This window comes from Solea senegalensis, linkage group LG9 (genome assembly GCF_019176455.1).
Source record: "Solea senegalensis isolate Sse05_10M linkage group LG9, IFAPA_SoseM_1, whole genome shotgun sequence".
Taxonomy (NCBI): domain Eukaryota; kingdom Metazoa; phylum Chordata; class Actinopteri; order Pleuronectiformes; family Soleidae; genus Solea; species Solea senegalensis.
Window position 1 is genome coordinate 19704305 of NC_058029.1, and position 23546 is coordinate 19727850.

Genomic DNA, 23546 nt, shown 5'->3' on the forward strand with positions numbered 1-23546 from the left:
ATAAGATGTAAGAAGAAAAGATAAGAATACAAGGACATACAACAGTACAAACTCCTGGTCAGAAATTGCCAATACTGGAATGGAACTTCGTTAATTATCCTCATTTGGAGATATCTACATTGTCCTTTTTAGATATCTTCAATTAAGTTTCACATAGTCACAATTACGTTGTAGATATCTGGAGTTAACTGGAAACTGGAATTAGCGATACACTCCATACACATGAACGCATGTGTGACGTCATTTTGACAAGTAAAAACTGAATTGCAGATATCTTTAAACTGTAGTTTTGGCTAGTAAGAACTACGTCACATATATCTACAAATACAATTCATACTAGTCACGATGAAATTACGACTAGTCAAAACGACGTCACATGTATTTGTACTGGTAATATCCAAACTTGGCGATTAAATGTTAAAAAAAAGGCTTGTCATGGAGACTGACGCGGACCCTCGTTTAAATGTGTACTAGGTTGTTTAAAATATGTTAAAGAGAGGAGCTGACTAATGTTGGCAGTGATAGATACTCTTGGTCTAGGTTTTAACATTTTCAAATGTTCGTGTACTGGTTTAATGTCCTGAGTGTGAAGAATTTGTCAACCTGACCAAACTCCATTTTCCTCTGTTGTTGTTGTCGTCGCCGTCGTCTGGCTCCTGTCACCTGATTGGCCGATATGAATTGTGCTAATGCTGCGTCATTTCCTGCTGTAAGCTGCATGATGGCGGTGCCCATGGCTGCTCTGGCACATTGACGTCGCCGGCAGGTGTGCGCTTTGTCCTATCGCTTAAACTCTAAACACTGGTTGTGTCTCTTCATAACAGTAGCCGAAGTCATCGCCAGTGAACATTGATGAAGTGAACTGAAGGTAAACGGCTGTATGTGCTCTCACCACTCCGCGCCGCTGTTAGCTGTTAGCTAAGAGCTTACTACACAAGGTTAGAGGACTAATTGTGTGAAAAAGCACATGAGTTGCTGTTTTGGATTCTTGAAATTAATTTAACTCTCCTTGTCCTCTGTGTTTTAGATCATGGCGCTCCACAGACTGTCCTTCAGACTACGGCAAACGGTGAGGTCAATTTGAAAGGGAATGAAATGTAGAAGAATCTGCTTCAGGGTTGCCAGGTCTGCGCATCAAAACCATTTCAATGGCCAATTGCATCAAAGTCAGCTCAATATCAGTATTCAAAATAAACTATTACCACACTGCATTCAAGTGCAGCATCTTTACTGTGTTGTAACATCTACAAATGCAGCACACTAACATGCATGTTTAGGTGGTAGACTTTTACTGTTATAATCATTGACCTATTGACGACCTTGCATAATTACACAGTACACTATAGATGATGAGTAAGTTGCACATATGCAAGTCTCAAGCAAGTCATTGTAAGAATCAAGCACATCAAGTCGTATCATAGCTTGATGCAAGATGAAGATGATTTCCCAGAAGTCCACACTCTTCCAACATAAAACTTTCTGCTCATATTTTCATTGCAATTTATCAAGAAACCAAAGACAACCAAAATCAAAGTAACCTATGTTAGATATTATTAATAACATGAGTTAACCTGGGAACTGCAGACTATATTGCTGGGACATTATTCACAACAGTCAGATACAGAAGCACTTATCCTACCAGAGAGATTAAAACCAGCCAAAATTAAAGTTAACTTAAAGCTAACATTATTACATTATTATAACATCATTTCAAAACAATTTGAAGCCAGTTCTAATATCACATGATCATACTCACACTTGATGTTAGCTCTCATATCATAACCAGAGCTCCAAGTAGTCCTGGTACGCGGCACTGACTTATTATCTTTGTCTTATTATTTTATGAATAAATCTTATTATTTTTGGAATAGCACCTTCCATGTCTGTAGTCTCACTCATCAATCTCTGGTGTTACATCCTTTGGTAGGTTGTCAGGTTTTTACAGAAGCCTGCGAAATTGCAGCATTAAGTCCTCAATATTTCACGTCGCATAACAATAGTCCCCCACCTCTGCAGTCTACTGTATGTTTACGTCAATGCCGTAGCTTGATTTGATCATTATTAGCTGATAATTGCATTGTACTTTTTAAAAATTTGAATTGGATTATAGTTCTGTTTTGTTTTCTTCCTTCATGTATCATATTGTAAAAAAAATGTGTGTCTCATTCAAATTTTTGCAGGTAACACATGTCAGGACCCTTCATACCACTAAATGCAGGCAGCAGCAGGAGTCTGTGGCTGTAGAGTCAGAACCTGAGCCTTTCTCCGTTTTCAGAACGCGGGAAAACGATCCGGTGAGCAAAGTGTTCATATAGCACCAAGAGACAGAGTGAACATGTTGTTCACCTGTCTGGCTGAATCAGATTTGTGTTCATAGTCACTGTGATTTTTAGTTGACAAGCTCACTGTATCTTTCCAGGCAATTCAGTGTGAGAAAAACATTGGGCAGTATTACACTCTTCCTTCTGCACACATCCGCACTGTGTTCCCTCATGGCCTCCCCTGGCGCTATCAACAACAGGTGAGCTCTTGTTGGTGTCATTGCATGTGCACACCGGTTTTATTTTACTGGGTAAAACCTGTGGTGAATTTGTTTGACAATTTCAAATACTAATATATCTGCAATTAAGACAAATTTGACATTGTTGTTTTATAGATGAAGACGTTCAATGAAGCCTGTATTATGGTGAGGCAGCCTGCTCTGGAGGTCATGTCTTATCTGAAGAAAACAGACTACAGCAAACCTGTGATGCGATATGTAATGTGTATCCTTCAAAACACACAGGCAGAACAATGAACATGCTCCTATTGTCTTAAATATCTTGATTTGCTGAATGCTGTTGGCCTTATCCAGTTGTTCAGATGGGGGGAGGGGGAGTGGGAAGACAATGTCCCTCTGTCACACAGTCCACTACTGCTACACGCAGGGTTGGCTGGTGCTGCACCTTTCTGATGGTGAGACAAGCAATCACACTTGACAGATGGTTGAACATTTCAGTAGTTACTCCTCTACATCTTCTGTGTTTGTTTGTTTTCAAACAGCTTTTCGCTGGGTAAAGAATTGTAAGGAGCTGCTGCCATCGTCGTTTAACACCTCTCGCTTTGACCAACCATTACAAGCTACAGAATGGCTGCGCAATTTTAAGATTACCAATGAGCCGTTCCTTTCAAAGGTAAGGAATTTTTAGCCAGAGGGCCTTTTAAGAATCAGAATCAGCCATCAGATAATATAAATTTAAGATTAATTTAAATGTACATCCATCAAATTAAGGCAGGGAGGAATGGATAGATTAATTTTCATTGCACAAAAAACTACAAAGAAATTAGTAGCAATCCTAAGGTGCACTCAAACATGACATTAAGCTATTATTTAATGTGCAAGGATATTAATACTAAAAAGCATGCTGTGTGTGTGTGTGCATATACATATATATGTATATATATATATATATATATACATATATATATATATATATATATATAATGTGACTAAATTTTTCACATTATTAATAAGCGCTTTGGCATTAATGGACTGTAAATGAGCCTTGACTGCCTCTCCACAGCAGTTGCGATCACATGCTGATCCATGTAAAGCAGATTAACTGCTTGATAATACAACCTGAATGTGCCCATGAACTGAGTTAAATGCAGTTTTTCTGCACAGTGCAATAGAAACAACGGCATGAGGGAAAAGTCGGATGTTTTAATGGAATCAGTAAAAAGTCAAGCCCTGCATGTAAACATGAATGTATGTGAAATGGGTTTGCATCCTATATCATTTATAATATTTTTAGAGCTTTTTAGAACATTAACTCAAGCCTTTTGAAAGACTTGCACGTTGTTCACAATCTTGAACATACAAACACTCCTATCTACATAGATCATTTCTAAATGATTCTGGGTGGTAATATCAGTTATCATGGAACTAAATAAAAATAATAATTCACATCATCTTTATATTACTTACTTTCCATGTTTCTTGTCTGACGCCTTGTACAGGAACTCCAGTGAGAAGCATGTCCATATAAAAGAGTCAGTAAAATTGTTGTGCTTCTTTCTCAGATAAAGACAAAGCAGCGCTACGTGTGGACAAAGAGGGAGTTCACTGAGGAGGGAAGTCTATTAGGACAGCTGGTGGATCAGGTTAGTATTTATTTGTCTGTGTTGGAGTTGTGGTTTTTCTCACCTACAAAGACTTTTTCATCTCTTTGTTTTATTTCTGTCAGTTATCAGCTATTTTTCCTGCTGCCGTAGCAACTGCCCCACAGGGGTCATTAAAGTTTCATCTTTCTCCTCGCCTGTGCTTAGTGCTGATCGATAGCCGATGAACTGAGCATGGTGATGGATCAGCACAATGGGGTTTTTTTTGTACTATAAACTATCAAAGGCTGAATCCAGCAGTAAATGTATGTGCAGCCCTGGGAATTTCTCTTTTTTGCTCTGCTGCTGTTTAACTAATCATTGGACCCAAGCACTGCTGTACTGTGTATGGCCTGTCAGTTAATCTCTGTTGATATTACCATGAGCTTTTTTTTAGGAGATTTTAATGTTTGATTTAATGTTTTCTATTGTAATAAATTATTAATAAATAGTGGTTTGATTAATTGGCCATACAGATGAATTGGTTTACCTCTATAATGTTGTGTCCTGTGCTGTAGGGTATATCCCGTGTGAAGAGCAGCAGCGATGTAGTGGGGGCCGTGATGAAAGAACTGAAGCTGCAAAGCGGGCAACCAGAGTCAAACTTTCGCTTAGCTGTGGCGGTGGATGGTGTCAATGCCCTTTGGGGACGATCCACCATCAAGAAGGAGGATAAGAGCACTGTATGGAAACACACTGACAGACATGTCATTTGTCACACTTGTCTTCTTAACCTCTCAGTTTCCACAGAACAGAAGTCTTATCTGTTTCTCTTTCTCACCATCATCAGGTGGACCCAGATGAGCTCACTTTAGTTCATAACATGAGGAAGCTGATAAAGAACGACTGGGTGAGAAGAGCAAACCAACAGTGTCAAACATAGAGATATTAGAGATTTAGACATTTCTTCCTTTTAACACTCAATCTCTTGTCTCAGACTGGAGGAGCCATCATCACCACTGTGGCTCAGAATGGGTCTCTCTACATGTCAAAGTCTGCCTATTTGCCTCAAGAGCTGCTTGGAGAGGTCAGAGGTTATTTATTTGTACTACTTTTACATGAAGCAGCTGTAATAGCAGCTTGGTCTTTCTGTGCCTGGCTACATTTGATTATTTGTCGGGAAATTGTGATGTTTAACCTTCAGACTGGACCATTCTGTATATCAGGTGTTAGTGGCAACAGCTGTTGAAAACTAGTAGAGGTTGAGTTCATTGTTACATTACCTGTAGTCCCCATTTCCAAAGAAAAGAACCATCAGAAATGGTAGAAAAGCTCAGTCAGTGTCATGATATTCCAAGAAAAATATCCAATAGAAAAACCAATAATATTAAAAAGACACAAAACCTCAAACCATTGCGTGGTTAAAAATGTTTCTGATCTTCTCCAGTGACCAAGTAGTTGCCTAAGTAATAGAAATACATGTATTTCCGCAAGGTGGCAGCAGCAGCAGCAAGCTCGCATTTGAACGCAACTGCATTCACACTCTAAGCTCAACACACTGTGGACCCTGCATTACTCACACTAGTTCTCAGTCGCTGGGGTTTGTTGTTGTTTGTTTCCCGGGAGTGAATAATTGCCCTAAAACAGTGGTTTGGGTTATTAATCATCAGGAGAAATCATGGATACACATTTCCAGCAAAAGTGGCCGTTTAAAGAGCAAATACAGTCATTAACTCCACTCAGACGGGTTGAGGCAGAGCACCCATCAAGGACTATGAGAGCCAGTGTTTGCCAATACCAACAGGTTGTAAAATGTCATGTCAGAGACGAGACAAATAATTGGTCGACCTCTAAAATCTAAATACAGAAGGATATGTTGTTGGTATTTGAAAAGTATTTAAATTTGTCGTCCTTTTGTTAAGCCTATATATGCCCTCCTCTTTACTTAGTGAGTTATTTTATACAGAAGAGAGAAAAGCTTTGTGGAAGAGAAACATAAACATACCGATTCCAAGAATGTGTCAGAACTGTCCCCTTCCTGTCTGCATTGTGCTGTTTGTTTGCCTGGAAGCTGCACCTGCTGGCAGTGTGACACTGCATCGTTTTTTTGTTGCACTGCGTTATTGTATTATTTATTGCAGTCATATTCGTCTGCTCCGTGTAACTCGATCAATTTCCTAATGGAAGAATAAATCCTTCCTTGTCAACCACCTCTTCCATTTATGGTCGACATGGATTGAACAATAAAACTCAAAGAAGGGTTTTATAACATTTCACAAAATGAAAAATGTCGCTGTTGTAATTGTACAATATTAATCATTTAGACGTCTGTTCATGATTCCTCTCCTCTGTCTGGATTATATAAAAAAAAAGCATAATCTGTATTAGTTTGTATGTTGTGGCAGTCTCTGTAAGCATATTGTTATATTGAATTAAATTAATTGTGACCCAGGCAGCTTTGTGATGATGCATTGACAGGTTTGATGTCCTCATGTCTGTGTTTTGCTCATCAGAAGGGTTTTGACTACATGGACCCGTTTATCCCGGTGTCCGTTGCAAACTATAGCGAGAAGGAGTTTGAGAGCTGTTACCTTTACTATATGGACCATCAATGGCTGCAGCATCCACAGTGTAAGTGAAAATGGCAATTATCCTCTAATGAAATTATTCAAGTGATTCTGATGAACTAACTTGGATTTTTTTTTCATCAGGCCGAACAGAGGAAGGAAAGAAAGAACTCGTCTTTTTGAGCAACAGAAATCCCAAAGTAATGGAAAGAATTTGTTCTTCCCTATGAAGTTGCCGAAAGACTTAACTCATCACACGCATAAAAACCCAAACGTCACACAGATGATATCAATGTCCTGCAAATATTATACACAAAAAACATTCAAATGTCTTTGTCTACAAAGTGTAAATTATAATGTATGTGTGTTTACTTTGATAATAAAATGTTAAAGAAACCACAGAAGCTCTTTAAAACTGATTCACTCTCTTGTCAGGTCAATACAACTGTGATGGATGTTTCTTTTCTGTTTGACAGTGATATTGCATAATATTCATGAGAGAGAGCGATTTTTCTATCGGGAATGCTGATTCAGCATTTCCAACTTTTTTCCTGTTAGCTTTATAATATTCTCTTCTGGGTTTTTTTTTTAATGTCGCTGTGATGTATTTCAATCAAAAATGTCCGACTCTTAGGACATTACCATGACTATTTCATTTATTTTCCTGATTTTCTAACCCTTTTTAAACTCTTAATGTTTAATAAGTTAAGAGGGTAGATGCGTGCGCACACACACACACTCACAAAGGGTGAGATGACTCGGCATTCTCTACTGTATTTTCTTGGGAAATGTATATGATGTCTACTGAGCATTTGTATTCTCAGACAGCTGGGAGACATAAAGGAAACACAAAGCAAGAAGCTGATAAATGATGCAATATAATTATAACATTTTCCCAAGCTATGTTTTTTTTTTTATTATTGGACCACAAATGTAAAGTTTAAAAAACCCACACTAAACTACATATTCACATAGGAAATAATATATTAATAAAATATCCGTAATATTTTAAAAATAACAGGAATCGTCGATAAACAGTTATTAATTATTTTCTCTTGAACTGTTTTTCCACAACCTCATTAAAAGGGACAGCGCCCTCTGTCTGCCAGCACTGGTTGTTGCATGGGAGTTCACGTCACCTGACAGTGTGCAAAGTCACATGACATGACAGCCAAAAGTTCCGTTCAAGGAAGTAGTGGAACAGAGAGCAGACAAGTGATGACTGAGTGCAGATATCTTTAAATGAACTCTCTGGAAATGTCAGAGTTTGTGTCAGGATCCTACAAGGTGAGGTCATCTACTATAACAATGCAGTGTTTATGTGTGTGTGTGTCAACTAAATAAATAGATATATAAACAGCAGCTGAGTCATTGTTAACAGGCAGTTTTACCCCATGTTGAACTCATTTAAACATTGTTTTTCAGGTAGAATGGCGCTGTCACTGCCACCAGCTGTTCTTCTGATTCTTGTTTACCTGACAACACGAGTGACTCTCTCTGCAGGTAACCGACATGCCAATTAACCTTCTGTGTTTCACTAAAACAACGTGTCACTCACTGCAGGGTTTCTACAGATGCTTGAAATCCTTGAGAATGCTTGAGTTTTAATGCTGGGCTTTCAAGGTTTGAAAAGTGCTTGAATTTTTGGATACAAAGCTTGAAATTGTAAATATTTATTTCACCACAAATAGCTTTCTGACTGAAGAGACCTTAAAATGAGAAAGTGCTCACTCGGTTTACTTATTAAACGCAGTTCTGGTTGTTTATAGTAGCACAACACCATTATGAGTATACAGGGTGCCCGTGCAGGTCTTGAACGTCTTAAAAAGTATGGAACTTTAAAACGCTGTTTTCCAGACTTTTAGAGTCTGCACAAAAGCATTTTAAAATACGTAATATAGGAAGAAAATCAAATCAAATCCTGATATGATTTTGCTTGCTGGTCACATAAATGTGCTGTAGTGATCAATCAAAAGAAAACTCCTGTAACGTGTTCCGGTGTCTGAATGTCTCTTCTTTTATTCATGCATCCATCCATCTATTAATTAATTAATTCATGCTTTCATGCATGACTGTTTTTAAAACCTTTATTGTCTGTAAAACATAATTTACTGTGAATTCTGTGTTCATTCATCCATGCTTTCATCAAAACTAACCTTTCTACTAAACACAACAGGTACAATCTCAACAAGAAAGTATTCAAGTATAAATCTTCATGGCCAATAAGGTCTTTTTGCCTCAACAACAGTGAAAGCAAAGAAGATTTTTTAAATTTGTCACCACTGAAAGTGGTTGAATGTAAAGAACCTTTAGGATCTCCTAAATCAACAACTATCACCTTATTGATATCTAAGCAGTTTCTGTGCTTTTGGCTTGTGATTAATTCTTTGATTTTATACAAGATTTTATCACAAGCAAAAGAAACAAACAAACAAAACTGTGGTGCTGGAGAGGGAGAAGCCAAAAGAAAACATAAATAAATCTCTTAATGGGTCTGGCTCACAATAAATAACAGAAACACTGATGCAAAACACTCACTGACCTCTGAGGCAGAGCGGAACAATTCCCTGTGTTCACGTTGACATCACAGCTTTAAATTAAACAGTGCAATTAGCAAATTACAAAGGGTGCAATTTAATCATTCTACTTTTGATTGTTCTATGTCAGTGTCTGAAACAGTTCATGTTAAGTGAGCTAATGCTCCACCACATTTACATTTTTTTTTTATATCGCAACTCGTCATATTTGCAATATATGTCAGAAATAATTAGATATTTGGTCTGAGGTCAGTGTGGAGTCTATTCATTACGTGTGTTTCCCAACACTGGTCCTCAGGGAACGCTGCCCTGCTCCAACACACCTGATTCAGATGAACAGCTCGTTATCAGGCTTCTGCAGAGCTTGATGACGAGCAGGTGTGTTGGAGCGGGACCGTGTTCCCTGAGGACCAGGGAATGTAAAACTTAACAAGTAGAAGTAACCTTTAGTTACTTTGTGGTAAAAACACTGGAACCAGCAGCCTGAATGTTTATATATATCTATATATGTATATGTATATACATATATATATATATATTTTTTTTTTTTTAAGTAAACTGTTTCACAGGTAATACTTATTTATTTTATTTATATATTTATTTGTTTTACCTGAGATTGGCACAGCACCCCCCGTGACCCTCCTGTGGTAGAAAATGGATGGATGGCTTTTCTTTGTTCTTCTTTATCTTCCAAAAGGATAACATTTTTGAGGCACTAAACGTTAGTGAAAATGAAAAAAAAATTGGCACTGGCGAAAAATGTTATAAAATAAGGGTAATGTGTAAAAGTGGTCCAACAGGAAGTCATCCATTTTGAGTTTGGCGTTCATCTTGGCGATTTGCACGTTTCGTAAATGAACAAACTCGTCTGAGCACATTAATCATACCAACATTTAAAAAGGCATTCATTTGTACTAAACACATAAAAGATTAAAATTTGCCACAAAACACGAAGTGCCCTGTAATTTTGCCATGCATTGACCCATTGGTCAATGTACACAAGTCAAGGAAATAGCGCCACATGCTTGCAGCATGGCAGCTGTGAGTGCCCTCACAATGCTGCTTGCAGCTTTCATATCTATCTATCTATCTGTCTGTCTGTCTGTCTGTCTTATCTGTCTATGTATATCTGTATATCTATATGTATATCAATATGTATATCTATCTATATATATATATATATATTGTGTATATATGTGTATATGTATATATTTTTTTTACGTAATTCTATACTTTAGTTAAAAAAGTTTAATGTATTTCAACTTTTTAATCATTTTAACTCTTTTATTCATCCTAATCTTGTGAACCTGTGATTAAAAAGTGTTTTATAGATGAAACTGCTTTGCCTTTTATCAACAGGCAGCAACAAATGTGTTGCCAGAAACTTTGGTCATGACTCTGTGGTGTGTGAGTGTAATGCCACTTACTGTGACAGCGTTGGTTCAGCCTCCCTTCCTCCACCGGGACAGTTCTCCTCCTACCTGAGCAGCATGGCAGGCAGCAGACTGGAACCAGACCCGGGTCGGGTGCAGGTGAACAGCAGCGGCGCAGGTGAGTGAGGTGGGCTTTGTGTGGGGTTGTCAGTGGAGTCGGTGCAAGTACAGAGCATGTCTTTCATCTGTGTCTCTTGCTGTCAGGCCTCAGGTTGACTATCGTTCCCTACCAGAAGTACCAGAAAATCAGGGGATTTGGTGGAGCCATGACTGACGCAGCAGCTGTCAACATCCTGTCCCTCTCTGCTGCTGCTCAGGACCAGCTGTTAAGACAGTATTTTTCCAGTGAAGGTAAAATACATGAGCAAAAGTATGTGGTCTGCAGAGGTCATTTAGTGTCTTCTGTAGTGAAATGAACATAATATTGTTCATACTCACTGTGCAACAGATGTGGATATAAAATATGTTCATTATGCAAAATAAATAGGCATCAATAAAGTAATAGCTGTAGGGGGCGCTAGCATAGAAGTCCAGGAGGAAGCAGCTTTTTCATCCTATTATTTTAAGCATTTGTAATATCAGCAGATCTTGGTGTGTTTGCTGATATCCAGTAATACATTTTAAAGCTGATATCATGCCCATAGTATTGTGCATCCCTAATTAAACTATTCATTTTTAAACATGATTTTTTTTCCCCTAAAGTGCAAACAATCACAAACCTTTATATCATATCATATTTATATACCTCTATATGTGTGTATGTATATATGTATATGTATATATATGTATATATATATATATATATATATACACATAAATGTGTATATATATAATTATTAATGTTGTGACGAATAGACTCTATGTATGACACATACTTGTGAACAGAGAGTAAACAGCAGCAGCCAGTCTCTATGTGACAGAGATAAAACCTTATCATCGTACAGAGATACTTTGTGTCCATTGTTATCTGTTGCCATCAGTCTAGCTGTGGCTGGAAAGAACCTGCTATGAAAACCTGTCATAAAAACATGCTTTGTGTGCGATCACACTGTTATGTGTGCAGTGCAGACTTCAAAGCATCAGGAAAAAGTATGCAAAATACACATAACATGAATACAGCTGCATTATTAATGTATTATAAATGTTTCATATACAAACACGTAGCAGAAAGTGTAATAAAATGCAATTTAAAAATAGTTAGTTAAGTCTGTAAAACTGGTTACGTTAATCATCATGCAAATACACAAATGTTTTTTAAATATATAGATCACTATGTTCAGGGTAGTAAACACTAATAGTCCCCAGCTTCAGTATCTGACTCAGAAAATCTTTGGCCTCTCACTTTTAGCATTAACACTATTAATATTCAATAAACGGATCATTACGCACAGTAATGTATCTGTATGCAATTATGACGGAATGTCAAAGGTACAGTACCACTTCTCCAGTGAAGAAATATTTCACAGAATTGTCAATTTCATTGTTATAAATACAAAATAGAAGGGGTCACAATAAAGATTTACTTAATTCAATCACAAAATTAGTAATGTATTCTTTATAAACATTGAAACATATTGTGAAGGCATATAAACAGAAAATCTGAAGACATAAAAGAAAAAAGCCTTGTGAAATGTTAATACTCAGTGTTTGAATGTGAAACAGGCTGATGCTGTGTCTCTGGCAGGTATCGGCTACAGCGTTGTGCGTGTCCCCATCGCCAGCTGTGACTTCTCCACCCGTTTGTATACCTACGCTGACACACCTGGAGACTACAACCTTCATAACTTCTCTCTGGCCCTGGAGGACACTAACATGAAGGTGCCTCTCCGTCTTGGACTTTTAAAGTTGTGTGGACCAGCCAAAATGTCCTCACAAGGTCAAAATGTCCTCACAAAGATAGGTTCGCTTGACATTTGGTCCACACACACACACACACACACACACAATCTTGTATTTCTATCTTCGTGATCAAAATTCACAGACATTATTCACAGACAGCTCCTTAGCCTAACCATAACCATCACAACCAAGTACCTAACCCTGACATTAACCTAAACATAATTGTAACCCTAACCCTAAAACCATGTCTGAGGTACCTCTTCAGAGATAACTAAGATGAGTATACACCCACAAAAACACATCCTTCAGTCTCTACTTTTCCTCTCCTCAGATCCCTCTCCTGCAGAAAGCTCAGGCCATGTCTCCTCGCCCTCTGTCTCTGTTGGCCAGTGCCTGGAGCGCCCCCGCCTGGATGAAGACTAATGGTGCACTCATAGGGAAGGGCTCCCTGAAGGGTCGGCCTGGTGGCAAGGAGTATAAAACCTGGGCTCAGTACTACATCAGGTGATATGACGTCACATGCTAGTAATGCTTGATATCATAAAAGTGTTTATTCTGATGGTGCTTAAATCAATCCTCTCAGGTTCCTCGAGGAATATGCTAAATATAACCTGACCTTCTGGGCTGTGACCACGGGGAATGAGCCCTCTGCAGGAATGATGACAAACTACAGGTCCCTCCTCGAATAGTTTTGTGATTGATTTTATATGAAATTATATTAATCACCCTCATGGCTTCACAGCAAGCTGACAAGTAAGTTGGTGTCGATGCAGTTTCCAGGCCCTGGGCTTCAAGCCTGAGGAGCAGCGGGACTGGGTGGCCCTGGACCTGGGCCCGGCCCTGCATGCTTCGTCATTCCCAAGCACTCATGTCCTCATACTGGATGACAACCGTGTGCTGTTGCCTCACTGGGCTAAAGTGGTGAGTCTTAGGTCAGAGGTAGTGGGGGGAAAAACCATGGAAAAGTAGTTTTAAACATGAGGCTGCACTAGTGATGCACAAACCAACGCAGGACTCTTCAGCATAGCAACAACAAAAGAAGACCGATCTTAAAGAATATGTTTTTAAAAACATGGATCTCTTCTGATTTTGTGACCCCCACAGAAGAACGCAGTAATATCCACATTGCCAAATTTGAACGATTTGAATGAAAAGTGTTTAAAAATTAGAATTGACTTCACGTAAAATGCAGCTGCTCTGAGACAATGGGGCTTTTATATTGTTACAGAGTTTGAGGACGAGGTGGTGTGTCATTGAGACATATTTTTAGACATGCATAACTAATCCTTGACACAAGGAAACGCTTTTTCAATCCATAATTCTTTACTACTTGGTACATATAAGAGTGTGAAGAGAAGAAAATTTGTCTGATTTTAGCTTCCTAACTGTGAATATTTTCTGGTTACTTTGCTTCTTTATGACAATAAACTGAATATATTTGGCTTGTCATCACTTTGGGGTTTAGGAAACAGTAATTAAATACTTAACTGTCATCAGTGCCATTTAGTGGCTTGTAAGTGGAAACACGGTTTTCATGGACACCTTACCTTGTCTCTGCAGGTCCTAAGTGATATTCATGCAGGAAGGTACATTCATGGTGTGGCAGTCCACTGGTACATGGACAAACTCATCCCAGCAGAGATAAGCCTGGGAGCCACCCATCATCTATATCCAGAGTATTACCTGTTTGGCACAGAGGCATGTGCTGGTTGGAGCCCGCTAGACCGAGGGGTGAAGCTGGGCAGCTGGGCCAGAGCTGAGCAGTACGCACATGACATTTTAGAGGTGAGATCATCTCACGCATGAGGGTTTTACGTGTTCAGTCAGATCTGTGGTAACTGATGTGAGATTTGACATGCTGTGAGCTGTACCAGAAAGGTGAGTCATCTCGCTGGATACTGCAGTACGGGTTTACACAGTGCTCTCCAGAAACAGCCTGCAGGCCTTGACAGCAAGCTGGAACTAGTGTTCTCTCTTTCTTCTGTCTACCCTCTTGAACCCCCTTGAACTCCAGCCATTCCATTTTGCATGGATGCATTCGGCCTCCAGACATCTTACCAGTCAGGAGGGATTTGTTTATGTAGATGTGTTGTCCATCAAAACGCCAAACTCCACTCCTACACAACTACAAACTAAACTGTGGATGTTTGCTCCACGGCAGGACCTGAATCATTATGTGGTGGGCTGGACTGACTGGAACCTGGCTTTGGACCAGACTGGTGGGCCAAACTGGGTTAAAAACTTTGTGGACAGCCCCGTCATAGTGGACGCAAAGCGCGACGTCTTCTACAAGCAGCCAACTTTCTATAGCATGGCCCATTTCAGGTTGTACATGATTTGTTTTGTACGCTCTGCATGTCCTGTTTTACCTCTTCATCCTCACGAGGCACATGTTGAATGAGAGGTTCCTCTGTTTTCAAACAGCAAGTTCCTGTGGGAGGGGTCTCAGAGAGTGGGGGTGTCTGCAAGTCACAAAACAGACCTGGAATACTCTGCCTTCATTAGACCTGATGGATCCGTAGTTCTGATCGTACTCAACAGGTACTGTTCCTGTGTGAATGTGTGGGCATTTTGAGCATGAATAGCAAACTAGTCAGTATGAATCAAGATCTAGAATTCGACCAAACTACACACAATATATTGTAACATACAATAAGTCCATATGAGGAAATATTACATTTACTTTTCATTAATGAAAATGTCAAAAACAATCTCACAAGGTAAATTATTTTATACCTTATCCAAGATCACCAACATCTTATTACTTCTTCCTTGGGCTAAAAACATACATTCTGGAGAAGAAATCAAGAAAAAGTCTTAAAAAAAAAATCAGGCTAAAGGACAATATTGCGTCAGTTACATGATAATAGATTGTACCAACGTGTGTGTGTGTGTGTGTGTGTGTGTTTTGTAGGTCATCGTCAGTGATCCAGTTTGATGTCTGGGATCCTGCCGTGGGTTTCATCACCTCCACTGCTCCGGCTCATTCGTTGCTCACACTTGCATGGAATACGCACTGATAATAAATTCAAGGTCAGATTTTAATTAGCATTTCACGACCCATAAGTCACCTTATAAGGACTGAACATGCATTTAAACAGTTCTTTACTGACAGAGTAACTACACGACTGCTCTGTTGACACCAGTCTGCTCAAATGAACTCTTTTATTCCAAATTAACGACTGTAATTGTTTTTTGAGCTGCTTTGCTTTTAAGATTTTATCGTTTTTGTTTGTTAATTATTTCAAATAACCACAATTCATTTCATGTACATGTCTCAAGTGTTTTCTGTGCACCAGTTCATATGAAACTGATCACCTGAACTGATGCGTTGATGTCCTGGTAATAAGATGCTTAAATGTCCTCATGTCAAATCACTGAAGTTGTGTTGATTTATAGTTTGTAACTACCTTCTGTTGATGCTATTAAATATTAAAATTTGAAAGCACGTCTTGTATATAAAAAAATATTTCCTGTCATATGGAGGTTGCATGTTCCCGTGCAATCTGTTCCACGGGTTCCCATGCCCGTGACCCTCATGTGGAGGATAAAGCAGTAGAAGATGGCTGGAAGATGCTTTATCTGTGGGTGCAGAGGAATGGATATAAAATGAGGCAATTAAAGTCAGAACCAAAACAGTTTTCTGTCATTTATTAATACCTCATAGACATTTTTTCCCCATATATATATAATATACAGTTTCAATAACCAGATAGTTCACATTTGTGTCTCCATTCTCATTGGTTTTTTTTTGTTTTTTTTCTTTTTCTTCCTTTGCAAACCGTAAGTAGTTGGACTAAAATTATTTACATCAAAAAGTGATAAAAATGTGAAACAAAAGACGGTCATAAACAAAAGGAATAAAATGAAAGTGATGCCATCCATCTGTGATATATACACTGGGAGGATTATGACTAAAGCATTAATTAATGGGTTGGGCTCCAAAAATATTTAATGTCATTCCCTTACTAGCTTTTTTTTTTTTTAACCTGATGTAGAAACATCTCAAATGGTGTCAGGAATCCTAAGCTTTAATGCCAATTCTTACACATTTGTTGCCATTTAACAGCAGCAACTTAATGTGATTTCGAATAAATACTCTTGAGTTTTAAATAGCATTACAGAGGATGGACACAATAACATCAACCTCACTATGCAATCCAATGAAACACCTCCAGATAAACAGCTCAATCAACATCTTTATCTTATAACGGTTATTGCAGGTGTCCATGTTGTTAGGTCCAGTCTCTGTTGATGCCAAGAGTGCATGTAAAATCTAATGTATTCCTGTTTGCCGTACATGGCTCAGTTGCAGGTTTCAGTGAATCATCAGGCAAATAAAAAGAGGGAACGGTTCATGAGATTAATTCTAGCATTTCCCCATAATCGTGTATTGTAGCAGTGCCTTTTAGGAGAAAATGAAAATGAGTTTGCCCGTAAAGACATGGGCTTGATATTGTTATCAGGCAAAAAAAGAAGAGACACCTAGCAGATGTCAACCGACTGTTAAGACGTCTGTTTGGAAATCTGTACAAGGTCGAGGAGAAAGTCATTGAAATAGAAAATAAAAATACAAAAGAAATTAGACTGAGATGATTATGACTGCAAAAGAGATGAAAAGAGGGAAGCAGTGAAGTGTTTTTGTCTTCTTGGGTGCGGTGTTGAATGTAGGCAGGGAGAATTGAGGGCTGAAACAGGTGGGTGTCTCAGAAGGACCATCTGTCCTGTGTGCGAGGGTCCATGGAGAGGGAGGGGGACTCTGATGGAGGCTGGCTGCTGCTGCTGTCTTCACCGTTCAAACTCTTCCTACACACTGGACACGTGTCATGCTGCATGGCCAAAGAAAAAAAATGTAAATAACAACATTAGCTGAAGACAGTTTGCCCACACAAGTCGCCTCCTTATGTTTGTCTTTTTTTTATTATGGATGACTTGCTTGTATTTGTTAGCGCCTGGTCAACCAAACATACGTCAGTGAATGTCACCATTTGTTAACAAATAGTAAGCTTTGTAAGTAAGCAAGGGTAAAGCCCTCGTTCAGGCTTGCATTTTGATAGAAAACAGTACGTTTACTTGGTAGGTGGGGTGAGCACGGTGCCTGATGGCCGCATCAGCGAGATTCGTAGTGTGATAATGTTGTACCGGTGCGCCGACAACGGACAACAACATCAAACGCGACAAAACAGACAACAGAGGACATCCAGCAGTTTGTTTGTGGCCGTTTGTCTCAACAAGACGTCAAGCTTTGAGAGAAAATACATTGACGTTAAAGACACACTGGTCGCACGGGAACGATGCTTTTCTGTTGCCCAATCAGCTTACTTTCGTGTGTCAAGCTCCACCCGTACATACCGTACCATTCTTCTGGTAGCCCAAGGGAAGGGTACTATAAAATGGAATGGTTGGGGCCAGTGCTACTATTCCTAATAGAAACGCAAAACAAATATGTACCGTAACGAACCAAACAGTTCCACTAGTAAAGAAACCTGAAACCAGTTTGCTGAAATCTGCAGTGCAGTTATAAAAAAAATTATTATTGAATTTACATTTCTCCTTAATGTCACAGACAGGGGACGGTGGAGTTTAACATACAATAACAGAAATATAGAACATAGTCAGTATCATCCCTTAAATGTTTACTTATGTTTCCATGTGAATTACCAGGTAAACAACTTTCTGTCAATCCTGCCATGAGCACTGCATGTATCAACACATACTGTACATGTAGTATCTTCTTGCATGTTTTTCCTTCTTTGTTTTGACTCACCATTTCCAGCCATGGCACTATACAGTCTGAATGAAAGAAGTGGTTACAGGGTAACTGTCTGACTGGCTCGCCCACTGTGAAGTCCTCTTTGCACACTGGACACTCCATACAGCAGTCTACAGGAGGAAACAATGCACATGATTGTTTGACTGTTTAATCATTAACTATGTCATTTCAAAAAGTAATCATCTTTCTTCTGGAAACACGGAATCATCAGCCATTTTGCAGCTTAATATTTCTGAGCAGAGATTGAAGACAAAATAAGCATACAGAGGTTAGCCTAGCTGATGAATAAAAAGAATTGGAGAAAACCTCACTGTCTTTCCTTAATCCTAATATGTCACCGATCAACAAGCCTGCAAAACTGACAGCACAGTTACAGCTCAATGGAAAAATAGGACACACAAGACAAAGTCATGATTCAAAGTAGACTTGGGAAAAATAAACCACAGGAGGCGAAAGACCGAAGGACATCATCTGAAAGTTATTTATAGAACAAACAGGTTGATCCTCTCAAGGTTAATGAACATTTTCGTCTTCTCTTTGCAGCAGCATATAAACACAAGAGACCGGTGATGCTGTATCCTAATGCTGCAGTTTTGGCATCCAGGCTCTGACTTAATCACTCCCCACACAGATATGTTTACGTTGATATCGGGGAGTGATGAGCAAACATCTTAGACGCCCCAGTTGGAGCCTGCAGGTGGATGTTGGGGTGGAGGTGGGGCTTAAAGCACAGGGGAGCAGTAGCAGAGATTAAGAGGGAGTGTATGTGAGGCTTGCGTCATCTATTTACATATTAACAAATGTGACTAGCCAAATTTAATGAGCGAGCACACAGCTTTGTATATGTCAACCTATAATATATATATACCAAACTTGACTTTATTTTTGACAGGATTTTTCAGGAGGTTGTGTGACTTTTGTCTTGACATTGTTGCTATGCGACACAGTTTACAACGCTAACAGCTTTAAGATACCTACTTACTGTAATGCTATCTAATTTAAATGTTGTTTATAACTAGTCGTTTCATTTTAATACACAAAAGCTAACAGGTTTATTAAGAGAACTTAACCAATTCTCTCACTACAGCCACAAGAAATATTGAAATGTGTTCTTACCTGCTTGTTCCTGAGATATATTGACAGTTGGGAGAGAAGAGATCTTCTCTTTCTCTGCTGGAGGAGGTCCTGTGTTTTCCAGCTGACCCAGTAACTTCACAAACACACACAAGCAAAGTGAATACAAATTCAAAGGTGACAGATCACAAAAATAAGATGTTATATTCAATTTGGTTTACCTGTGTTATGACGGCGTCTAACCCTCCTTGTCCCCAGGCGTAATCCCCTGGGTTAGAGTGCAGCATCCCTGTCCTAAAAAGACACAGATGACCGAAGTTGATAAGAAACAGCACCGATACTGTGACTGTGACACTGAGATGCTACTGTAAAGTCACCTTACCATGACAGCGGAGGAGAGCCAGAGACTCCAGAGTTGGCAAAGAGCCCAGCGAGAAACTGTTGCACAATCCTAGCAGGTGGAGAAAAAGAGAGAATAGACAAGAGTTAATGTCATCACCGAAAATAACACTCGGGATTGTAGGAGCATAAATAGCACTGTCGTTATAAGTGGGAGTATGCAAGGCAGATAGGGAAGCCAAGAAAATGTTGAAGAAGACAGTTACTCACCCTTCCACAGCAGGCGAGCGGTCTGGCCTGCTGCTGCCTCTGGATCGGTATCTTCTCTGGCTGTGTAGGCGAGGAGGACGTCCCGGTCCCCAGTGATCCCCGGCTCCTAGTAGACCCCCCATAGGTCCGCCTAAGCCTGCTGGGACTGACCCCCCGATTGGTCCCCCCCCCAAACTCCCCAGGTCATTGAGACTTCCCAGGCGTCCTCCAGGGAGCCGAGGTTCTGAGTCAGGGGTGTCATTCTCTGTTGTAAATGGCCGCTCCAGTAACAACAGGTGCCATAGCTATGGGGATGTTGAGATAGGACAGGGGACAGGTACAGGTTTGAGGAAAGATGGGTTTTGGGTAAAAGGAAAGGAGACGGCATGACGGGAAATTATAGAAAGCAAAAGTTAAGCAAAGACCAGGGATGAAATGGAAAGTAAAGGAGCGAAATGGGTAGGGGAGGGGAAAAAAAAGACTGTTAGGAAAACATATAGAATTTTTTTTCCCTTTACCCTCATCCCGACCCTGTTCTCCAAAAAACCCTCAGATCAACTCGTACCTCTGCAAACTGTGTGGCTGTGTCATCCAGCCCGTTTGATCCACCCTCTAAAAGACTGAGGGGACAAAAGACACACTATTAACATCCACTGAACCATCAACATGGCTGGGCGATATGGCCAAAAGCCTTATCACAATACAAACATTTCAAATCAGTTGATATCAATGACTCTCACTTAAAAATACCAGATAATTTAAGGTTCAATTTTCCTCCCGAGTAAAAGTTGAAAATACCAGTTAGCTGTAGTTTTACAATTTTTTTATGGACAAAAACATTCTTGTTTACAAGAAATACTTCACAAATCTGAGGCAGCACATTCAACAGCAATTATGTGTTGACACATGAAGTGTGTTTGCACAGTGTACAAACACTATACCAATATATATTACATTTTTATTATACTGACACTTTAGGAACATTATATCATGATAGATGTTGTTATTGAATTACTGCCCAGTTTAGTCTGGCACAACATTTGTAACTCAAGAGAACATCTAACAGTCCGCCAGCCAGACTATGAACTAGACATAGGCATGACTAAATATCAAGAAAATTATCTTACCTTGAGTCTTCTGTTAATTCTTCTATGAACCCTGAATCACATCGTGGACAGATGTACTCCTAGAAAAGAGTCACATGACACAAAAAATATAAAAAATATATTGTACATTTTCTTTTGCAAGGGAGTGTCTTTTGAATTCTTATTCTGTTTGACAAGTTGTCCAAAACGCAAAGCATATTTTCACTCTGGATAATCAGGAACTATTCTTAAAAAGTGACTGGAACAAATAAGTGCTGATCAATTTGGAAGCAGATTACTTTTCTGATGATCAATTCATTTATTTCAGAATTTAAGCTCTACTTAATAAAATATCTGCTTGGTGACATAGTCTCTCATTATTATAAGTGTACTGTGCAAATAAAAAATACAGAAACACTGAGGATACGGCAACAAATCATATTTTTTACACTATGACTAGGTGTCTTCAAAAGGTTATCAACATAAATGTGTATGGCTGCCCTTGTTTTTATGAATGTAACCCAGGAGGAAGAGCTGGTCTACCAACCACACCTAGCAGTGTTTTAGATACAACTGTGATAGAAAAACAAAAACATCAAAACACTGCTTTGTTCAGCTGGTTCATATGTTGTCACTTAATAAACAGAGATGAGACCAATATCTGTTTTATAACATACATTACAAAAAAGTAGGTCACAAACATTTTAGCTTCTATTGATATATTATGCATGTTATTGTGTGTTATATTCTATTCAGAGCAGATCATTATTATTAAAACACTTTATGATTGAACACATTCTGACACACTGGTTTAGAAAAGGTATTGTATGTAGGTCCAGAGTCACACAAAAAAGGATTGTTGTGAAAAATGGCAGGCGAGTGTAATCTACACTGAGGTTATCCTTTATGTTGTATAAATGAATACAGGACTGAGAGATGATCCATGTAATATAATGTTGTCGTGTGAAGTGTTAAACTTGGTGTTGCAGTCAGTAGGCTCATTCCACAGGACTGAATGAGCCTAAGACAAGAAGGCCAGTTAAGTCAGTGACAGAGCAGGCAGGAATTTCCCTCAGCTGTACCATAAAAAAATCAAAACAAACTAGTGGACTGATGGTCTCACTTTTTCTTTCTGTCACTTTTAGAAACTGTATACAACACACGGCTTATAAATAATAGCTTGATATTTACAGGCTATGTCCCAATATCTTGATATAAAGTTGGACACACAAGACAATATATTGTAAATACTGTAATATATAATAAGAAATTAAACAAAAAGCACACAGAATTTTCTGTATTTGAGCCGTTTATGATTGATTTGTGTTACATAGTTGTAATACAGTCACCACCTTTTATTTTAGATTATATCTAGTGAATTGAAGGAGTTGTTGTGAGTTGTCTTGTATACTTAAATGTTGAATAATTTTTATTTACCATTGATTGATTGGTAAATATTAACTTCAGTAAAATGACAAGACATTAGCATTAATATTAAGTGAGCCTAAAAACGACAATGCTCCCAAGTGTCTTAATTAATCACTTTGAGTGATTAGCGACTAATTAGCGACTAAGAATACATTAATTGATTACAGGTAGCAGCTCTGATAAATGATGATGGAATTGAAAAACAATAAATCTTTACATGTGAAAAGTAGAAATTTTGTAAACAAATAGGGTACAGTCAAAATTGTAGCAGATTAACAGCCCATAATTAAAAGATTAATCAATTTATCACACACGGAGATGACGACAGTTTTATTAAACAACTGTCTTCTACTGTTCTAGCTGTTGAAAGTAAAATCTAAGCTTCCAAAGTTATTAAAAATCTGGGTACAGACCAGTCATGTCAATCACCAGACATCACGTTTGCTCTCACTTTTGACTTTAGAACTGAAACTAAACAAAAATTATTCCCGAAAATTCCCCAACTCCACTTTCCAACAATGCATTTTTCCTGAGACAAACTGAAAACGAAAACATCCTGGTGTCAATCGGCTAGTAATGAAGAGATATACAAGAATAAATGACAAAGTCCAACAGATCTTCTTTCTCTGAGCTGGTTGTGTTGTTCTGTGTAAATTAACATCAACCTCGAGTTGCTGTTAAATGTCCAGTGTTTTGACTAAATCGACATACACGTGTAATCTGAAACATGCCTTAATTTGGTGTGAATGACTTACGTTATTGACATAGAGACATTCATCTGTGTAAGGAGTTTATTTAGTAAGTAAACGATAACAAACGCTGCTAGATGCTAACAGGCTAGCTAGGATTTAGCTGTAGCAACCAAGCGAAACAAACGCTATTTCGGACAAATGTTGACTTGTCAGCGGCACGTATGAAACAAGACAGTGTCACAGTAAAGAAGAGAAATGCGTCTGCCTTACCGGGAGTTTGGGATTTACTTCTCCTTTACAACAGTGACAGAAAAATCGATGCGGTGAAACAGCCGCAGCCTCCGCCATCTTCCACCAGAGCAGCACTAACACTCTGACGTCGGTCCTCCACAAACCGACGACAGCTGTCCGCCTCCAGTCCGGCATGCACCGCGCCTGTACCGGGGAAAC

General features: G+C 38.9%; 3 protein-coding genes across 4 annotated transcripts; 2 read left to right on the top strand and 1 right to left on the bottom strand.

Moving 5' to 3' along the window:
- Window positions 1-684: 684 nt before the first annotated feature.
- Window positions 685-7066, top strand: dap3 (death associated protein 3). 2 transcript variants are annotated; one of them, XM_044034977.1, is made up of 13 exons: window positions 685-938; window positions 1028-1069; window positions 2181-2294; window positions 2420-2521; window positions 2657-2765; window positions 2863-2955; window positions 3043-3173; window positions 4063-4143; window positions 4659-4823; window positions 4931-4990; window positions 5078-5167; window positions 6594-6711; window positions 6792-7066. In XM_044034977.1, the coding sequence occupies exons 2-13, from the start codon at window positions 1031-1033 to the stop codon at window positions 6875-6877; spliced, it is 1188 nt and encodes a 395-aa protein (XP_043890912.1). In that variant the 5' UTR covers window positions 685-938; window positions 1028-1030; the 3' UTR covers window positions 6878-7066. The 2 variants fall into 2 exon arrangements, with proteins under 2 accessions (XP_043890912.1, XP_043890911.1); XM_044034976.1 differs by having other exon boundaries at window positions 685-868.
- Window positions 7067-7807: 741 nt separating this feature from the next.
- gba (glucosidase, beta, acid) lies at window positions 7808-16092 on the top strand. Its single transcript, XM_044033562.1, has 12 exons — window positions 7808-7934; window positions 8073-8150; window positions 10544-10735; window positions 10822-10968; window positions 12302-12435; window positions 12788-12960; window positions 13040-13129; window positions 13230-13377; window positions 14017-14241; window positions 14618-14781; window positions 14881-14997; window positions 15371-16092. Exons 2-12 carry the CDS (start codon window positions 8078-8080, stop codon window positions 15474-15476), a joined length of 1569 nt encoding a protein of 522 aa, XP_043889497.1. The 5' UTR covers window positions 7808-7934; window positions 8073-8077; the 3' UTR covers window positions 15477-16092.
- rnf115a (ring finger protein 115a) lies at window positions 16093-23537 on the bottom strand. The gene is made up of 9 exons (XM_044033564.1): window positions 23367-23537; window positions 21019-21077; window positions 20457-20511; window positions 19913-20196; window positions 19686-19754; window positions 19525-19597; window positions 19346-19439; window positions 18224-18339; window positions 16093-17285 (listed from the first exon to the last, which is right to left on the bottom strand). The coding sequence occupies exons 1-9, from the start codon at window positions 23520-23522 to the stop codon at window positions 17163-17165; spliced, it is 1029 nt and encodes a 342-aa protein (XP_043889499.1). The 5' UTR covers window positions 23523-23537; the 3' UTR covers window positions 16093-17162.
- Window positions 23538-23546: the final 9 nt, after the last annotated feature.

Excerpts from the sequence above, each read along its gene's own strand:
- dap3 (XM_044034977.1), top strand. The coding sequence starts at position 1,031 with ATGGCGCTCCACAGACTGTCCTTCAGACTACGGCAAACG. Across the intron at positions 4,144-4,658 it reads TAGGACAGCTGGTGGATCAG|GGTATATCCCGTGTGAAGAG; the intron begins GTTAGTATTTAT and ends CCTGTGCTGTAG. Across the intron at positions 4,824-4,930 it reads AGAAGGAGGATAAGAGCACT|GTGGACCCAGATGAGCTCAC; the intron begins GTATGGAAACAC and ends CACCATCATCAG.
- gba (XM_044033562.1), top strand. The coding sequence starts at position 8,078 with ATGGCGCTGTCACTGCCACCAGCTGTTCTTCTGATTCTTGTTTACCTG. Across the intron at positions 10,969-12,301 it reads ACAGTATTTTTCCAGTGAAG|GTATCGGCTACAGCGTTGTG; the intron begins GTAAAATACATG and ends TGTCTCTGGCAG. Across the intron at positions 12,436-12,787 it reads TGGAGGACACTAACATGAAG|ATCCCTCTCCTGCAGAAAGC; the intron begins GTGCCTCTCCGT and ends TCCTCTCCTCAG.
- rnf115a (XM_044033564.1), bottom strand. The coding sequence starts at position 23,522 with ATGCCGGACTGGAGGCGGACAGCTGTCGTCGGTTTGTGGAGGACCGAC. Across the intron at positions 20,512-21,018 it reads GAATTAACAGAAGACTCAAG|TCTTTTAGAGGGTGGATCAA; the intron begins GTAAGATAATTT and ends TTGTCCCCTCAG. Across the intron at positions 19,598-19,685 it reads GGCTCTCCTCCGCTGTCATG|GACAGGGATGCTGCACTCTA; the intron begins GTAAGGTGACTT and ends GTGTCTTTTTAG.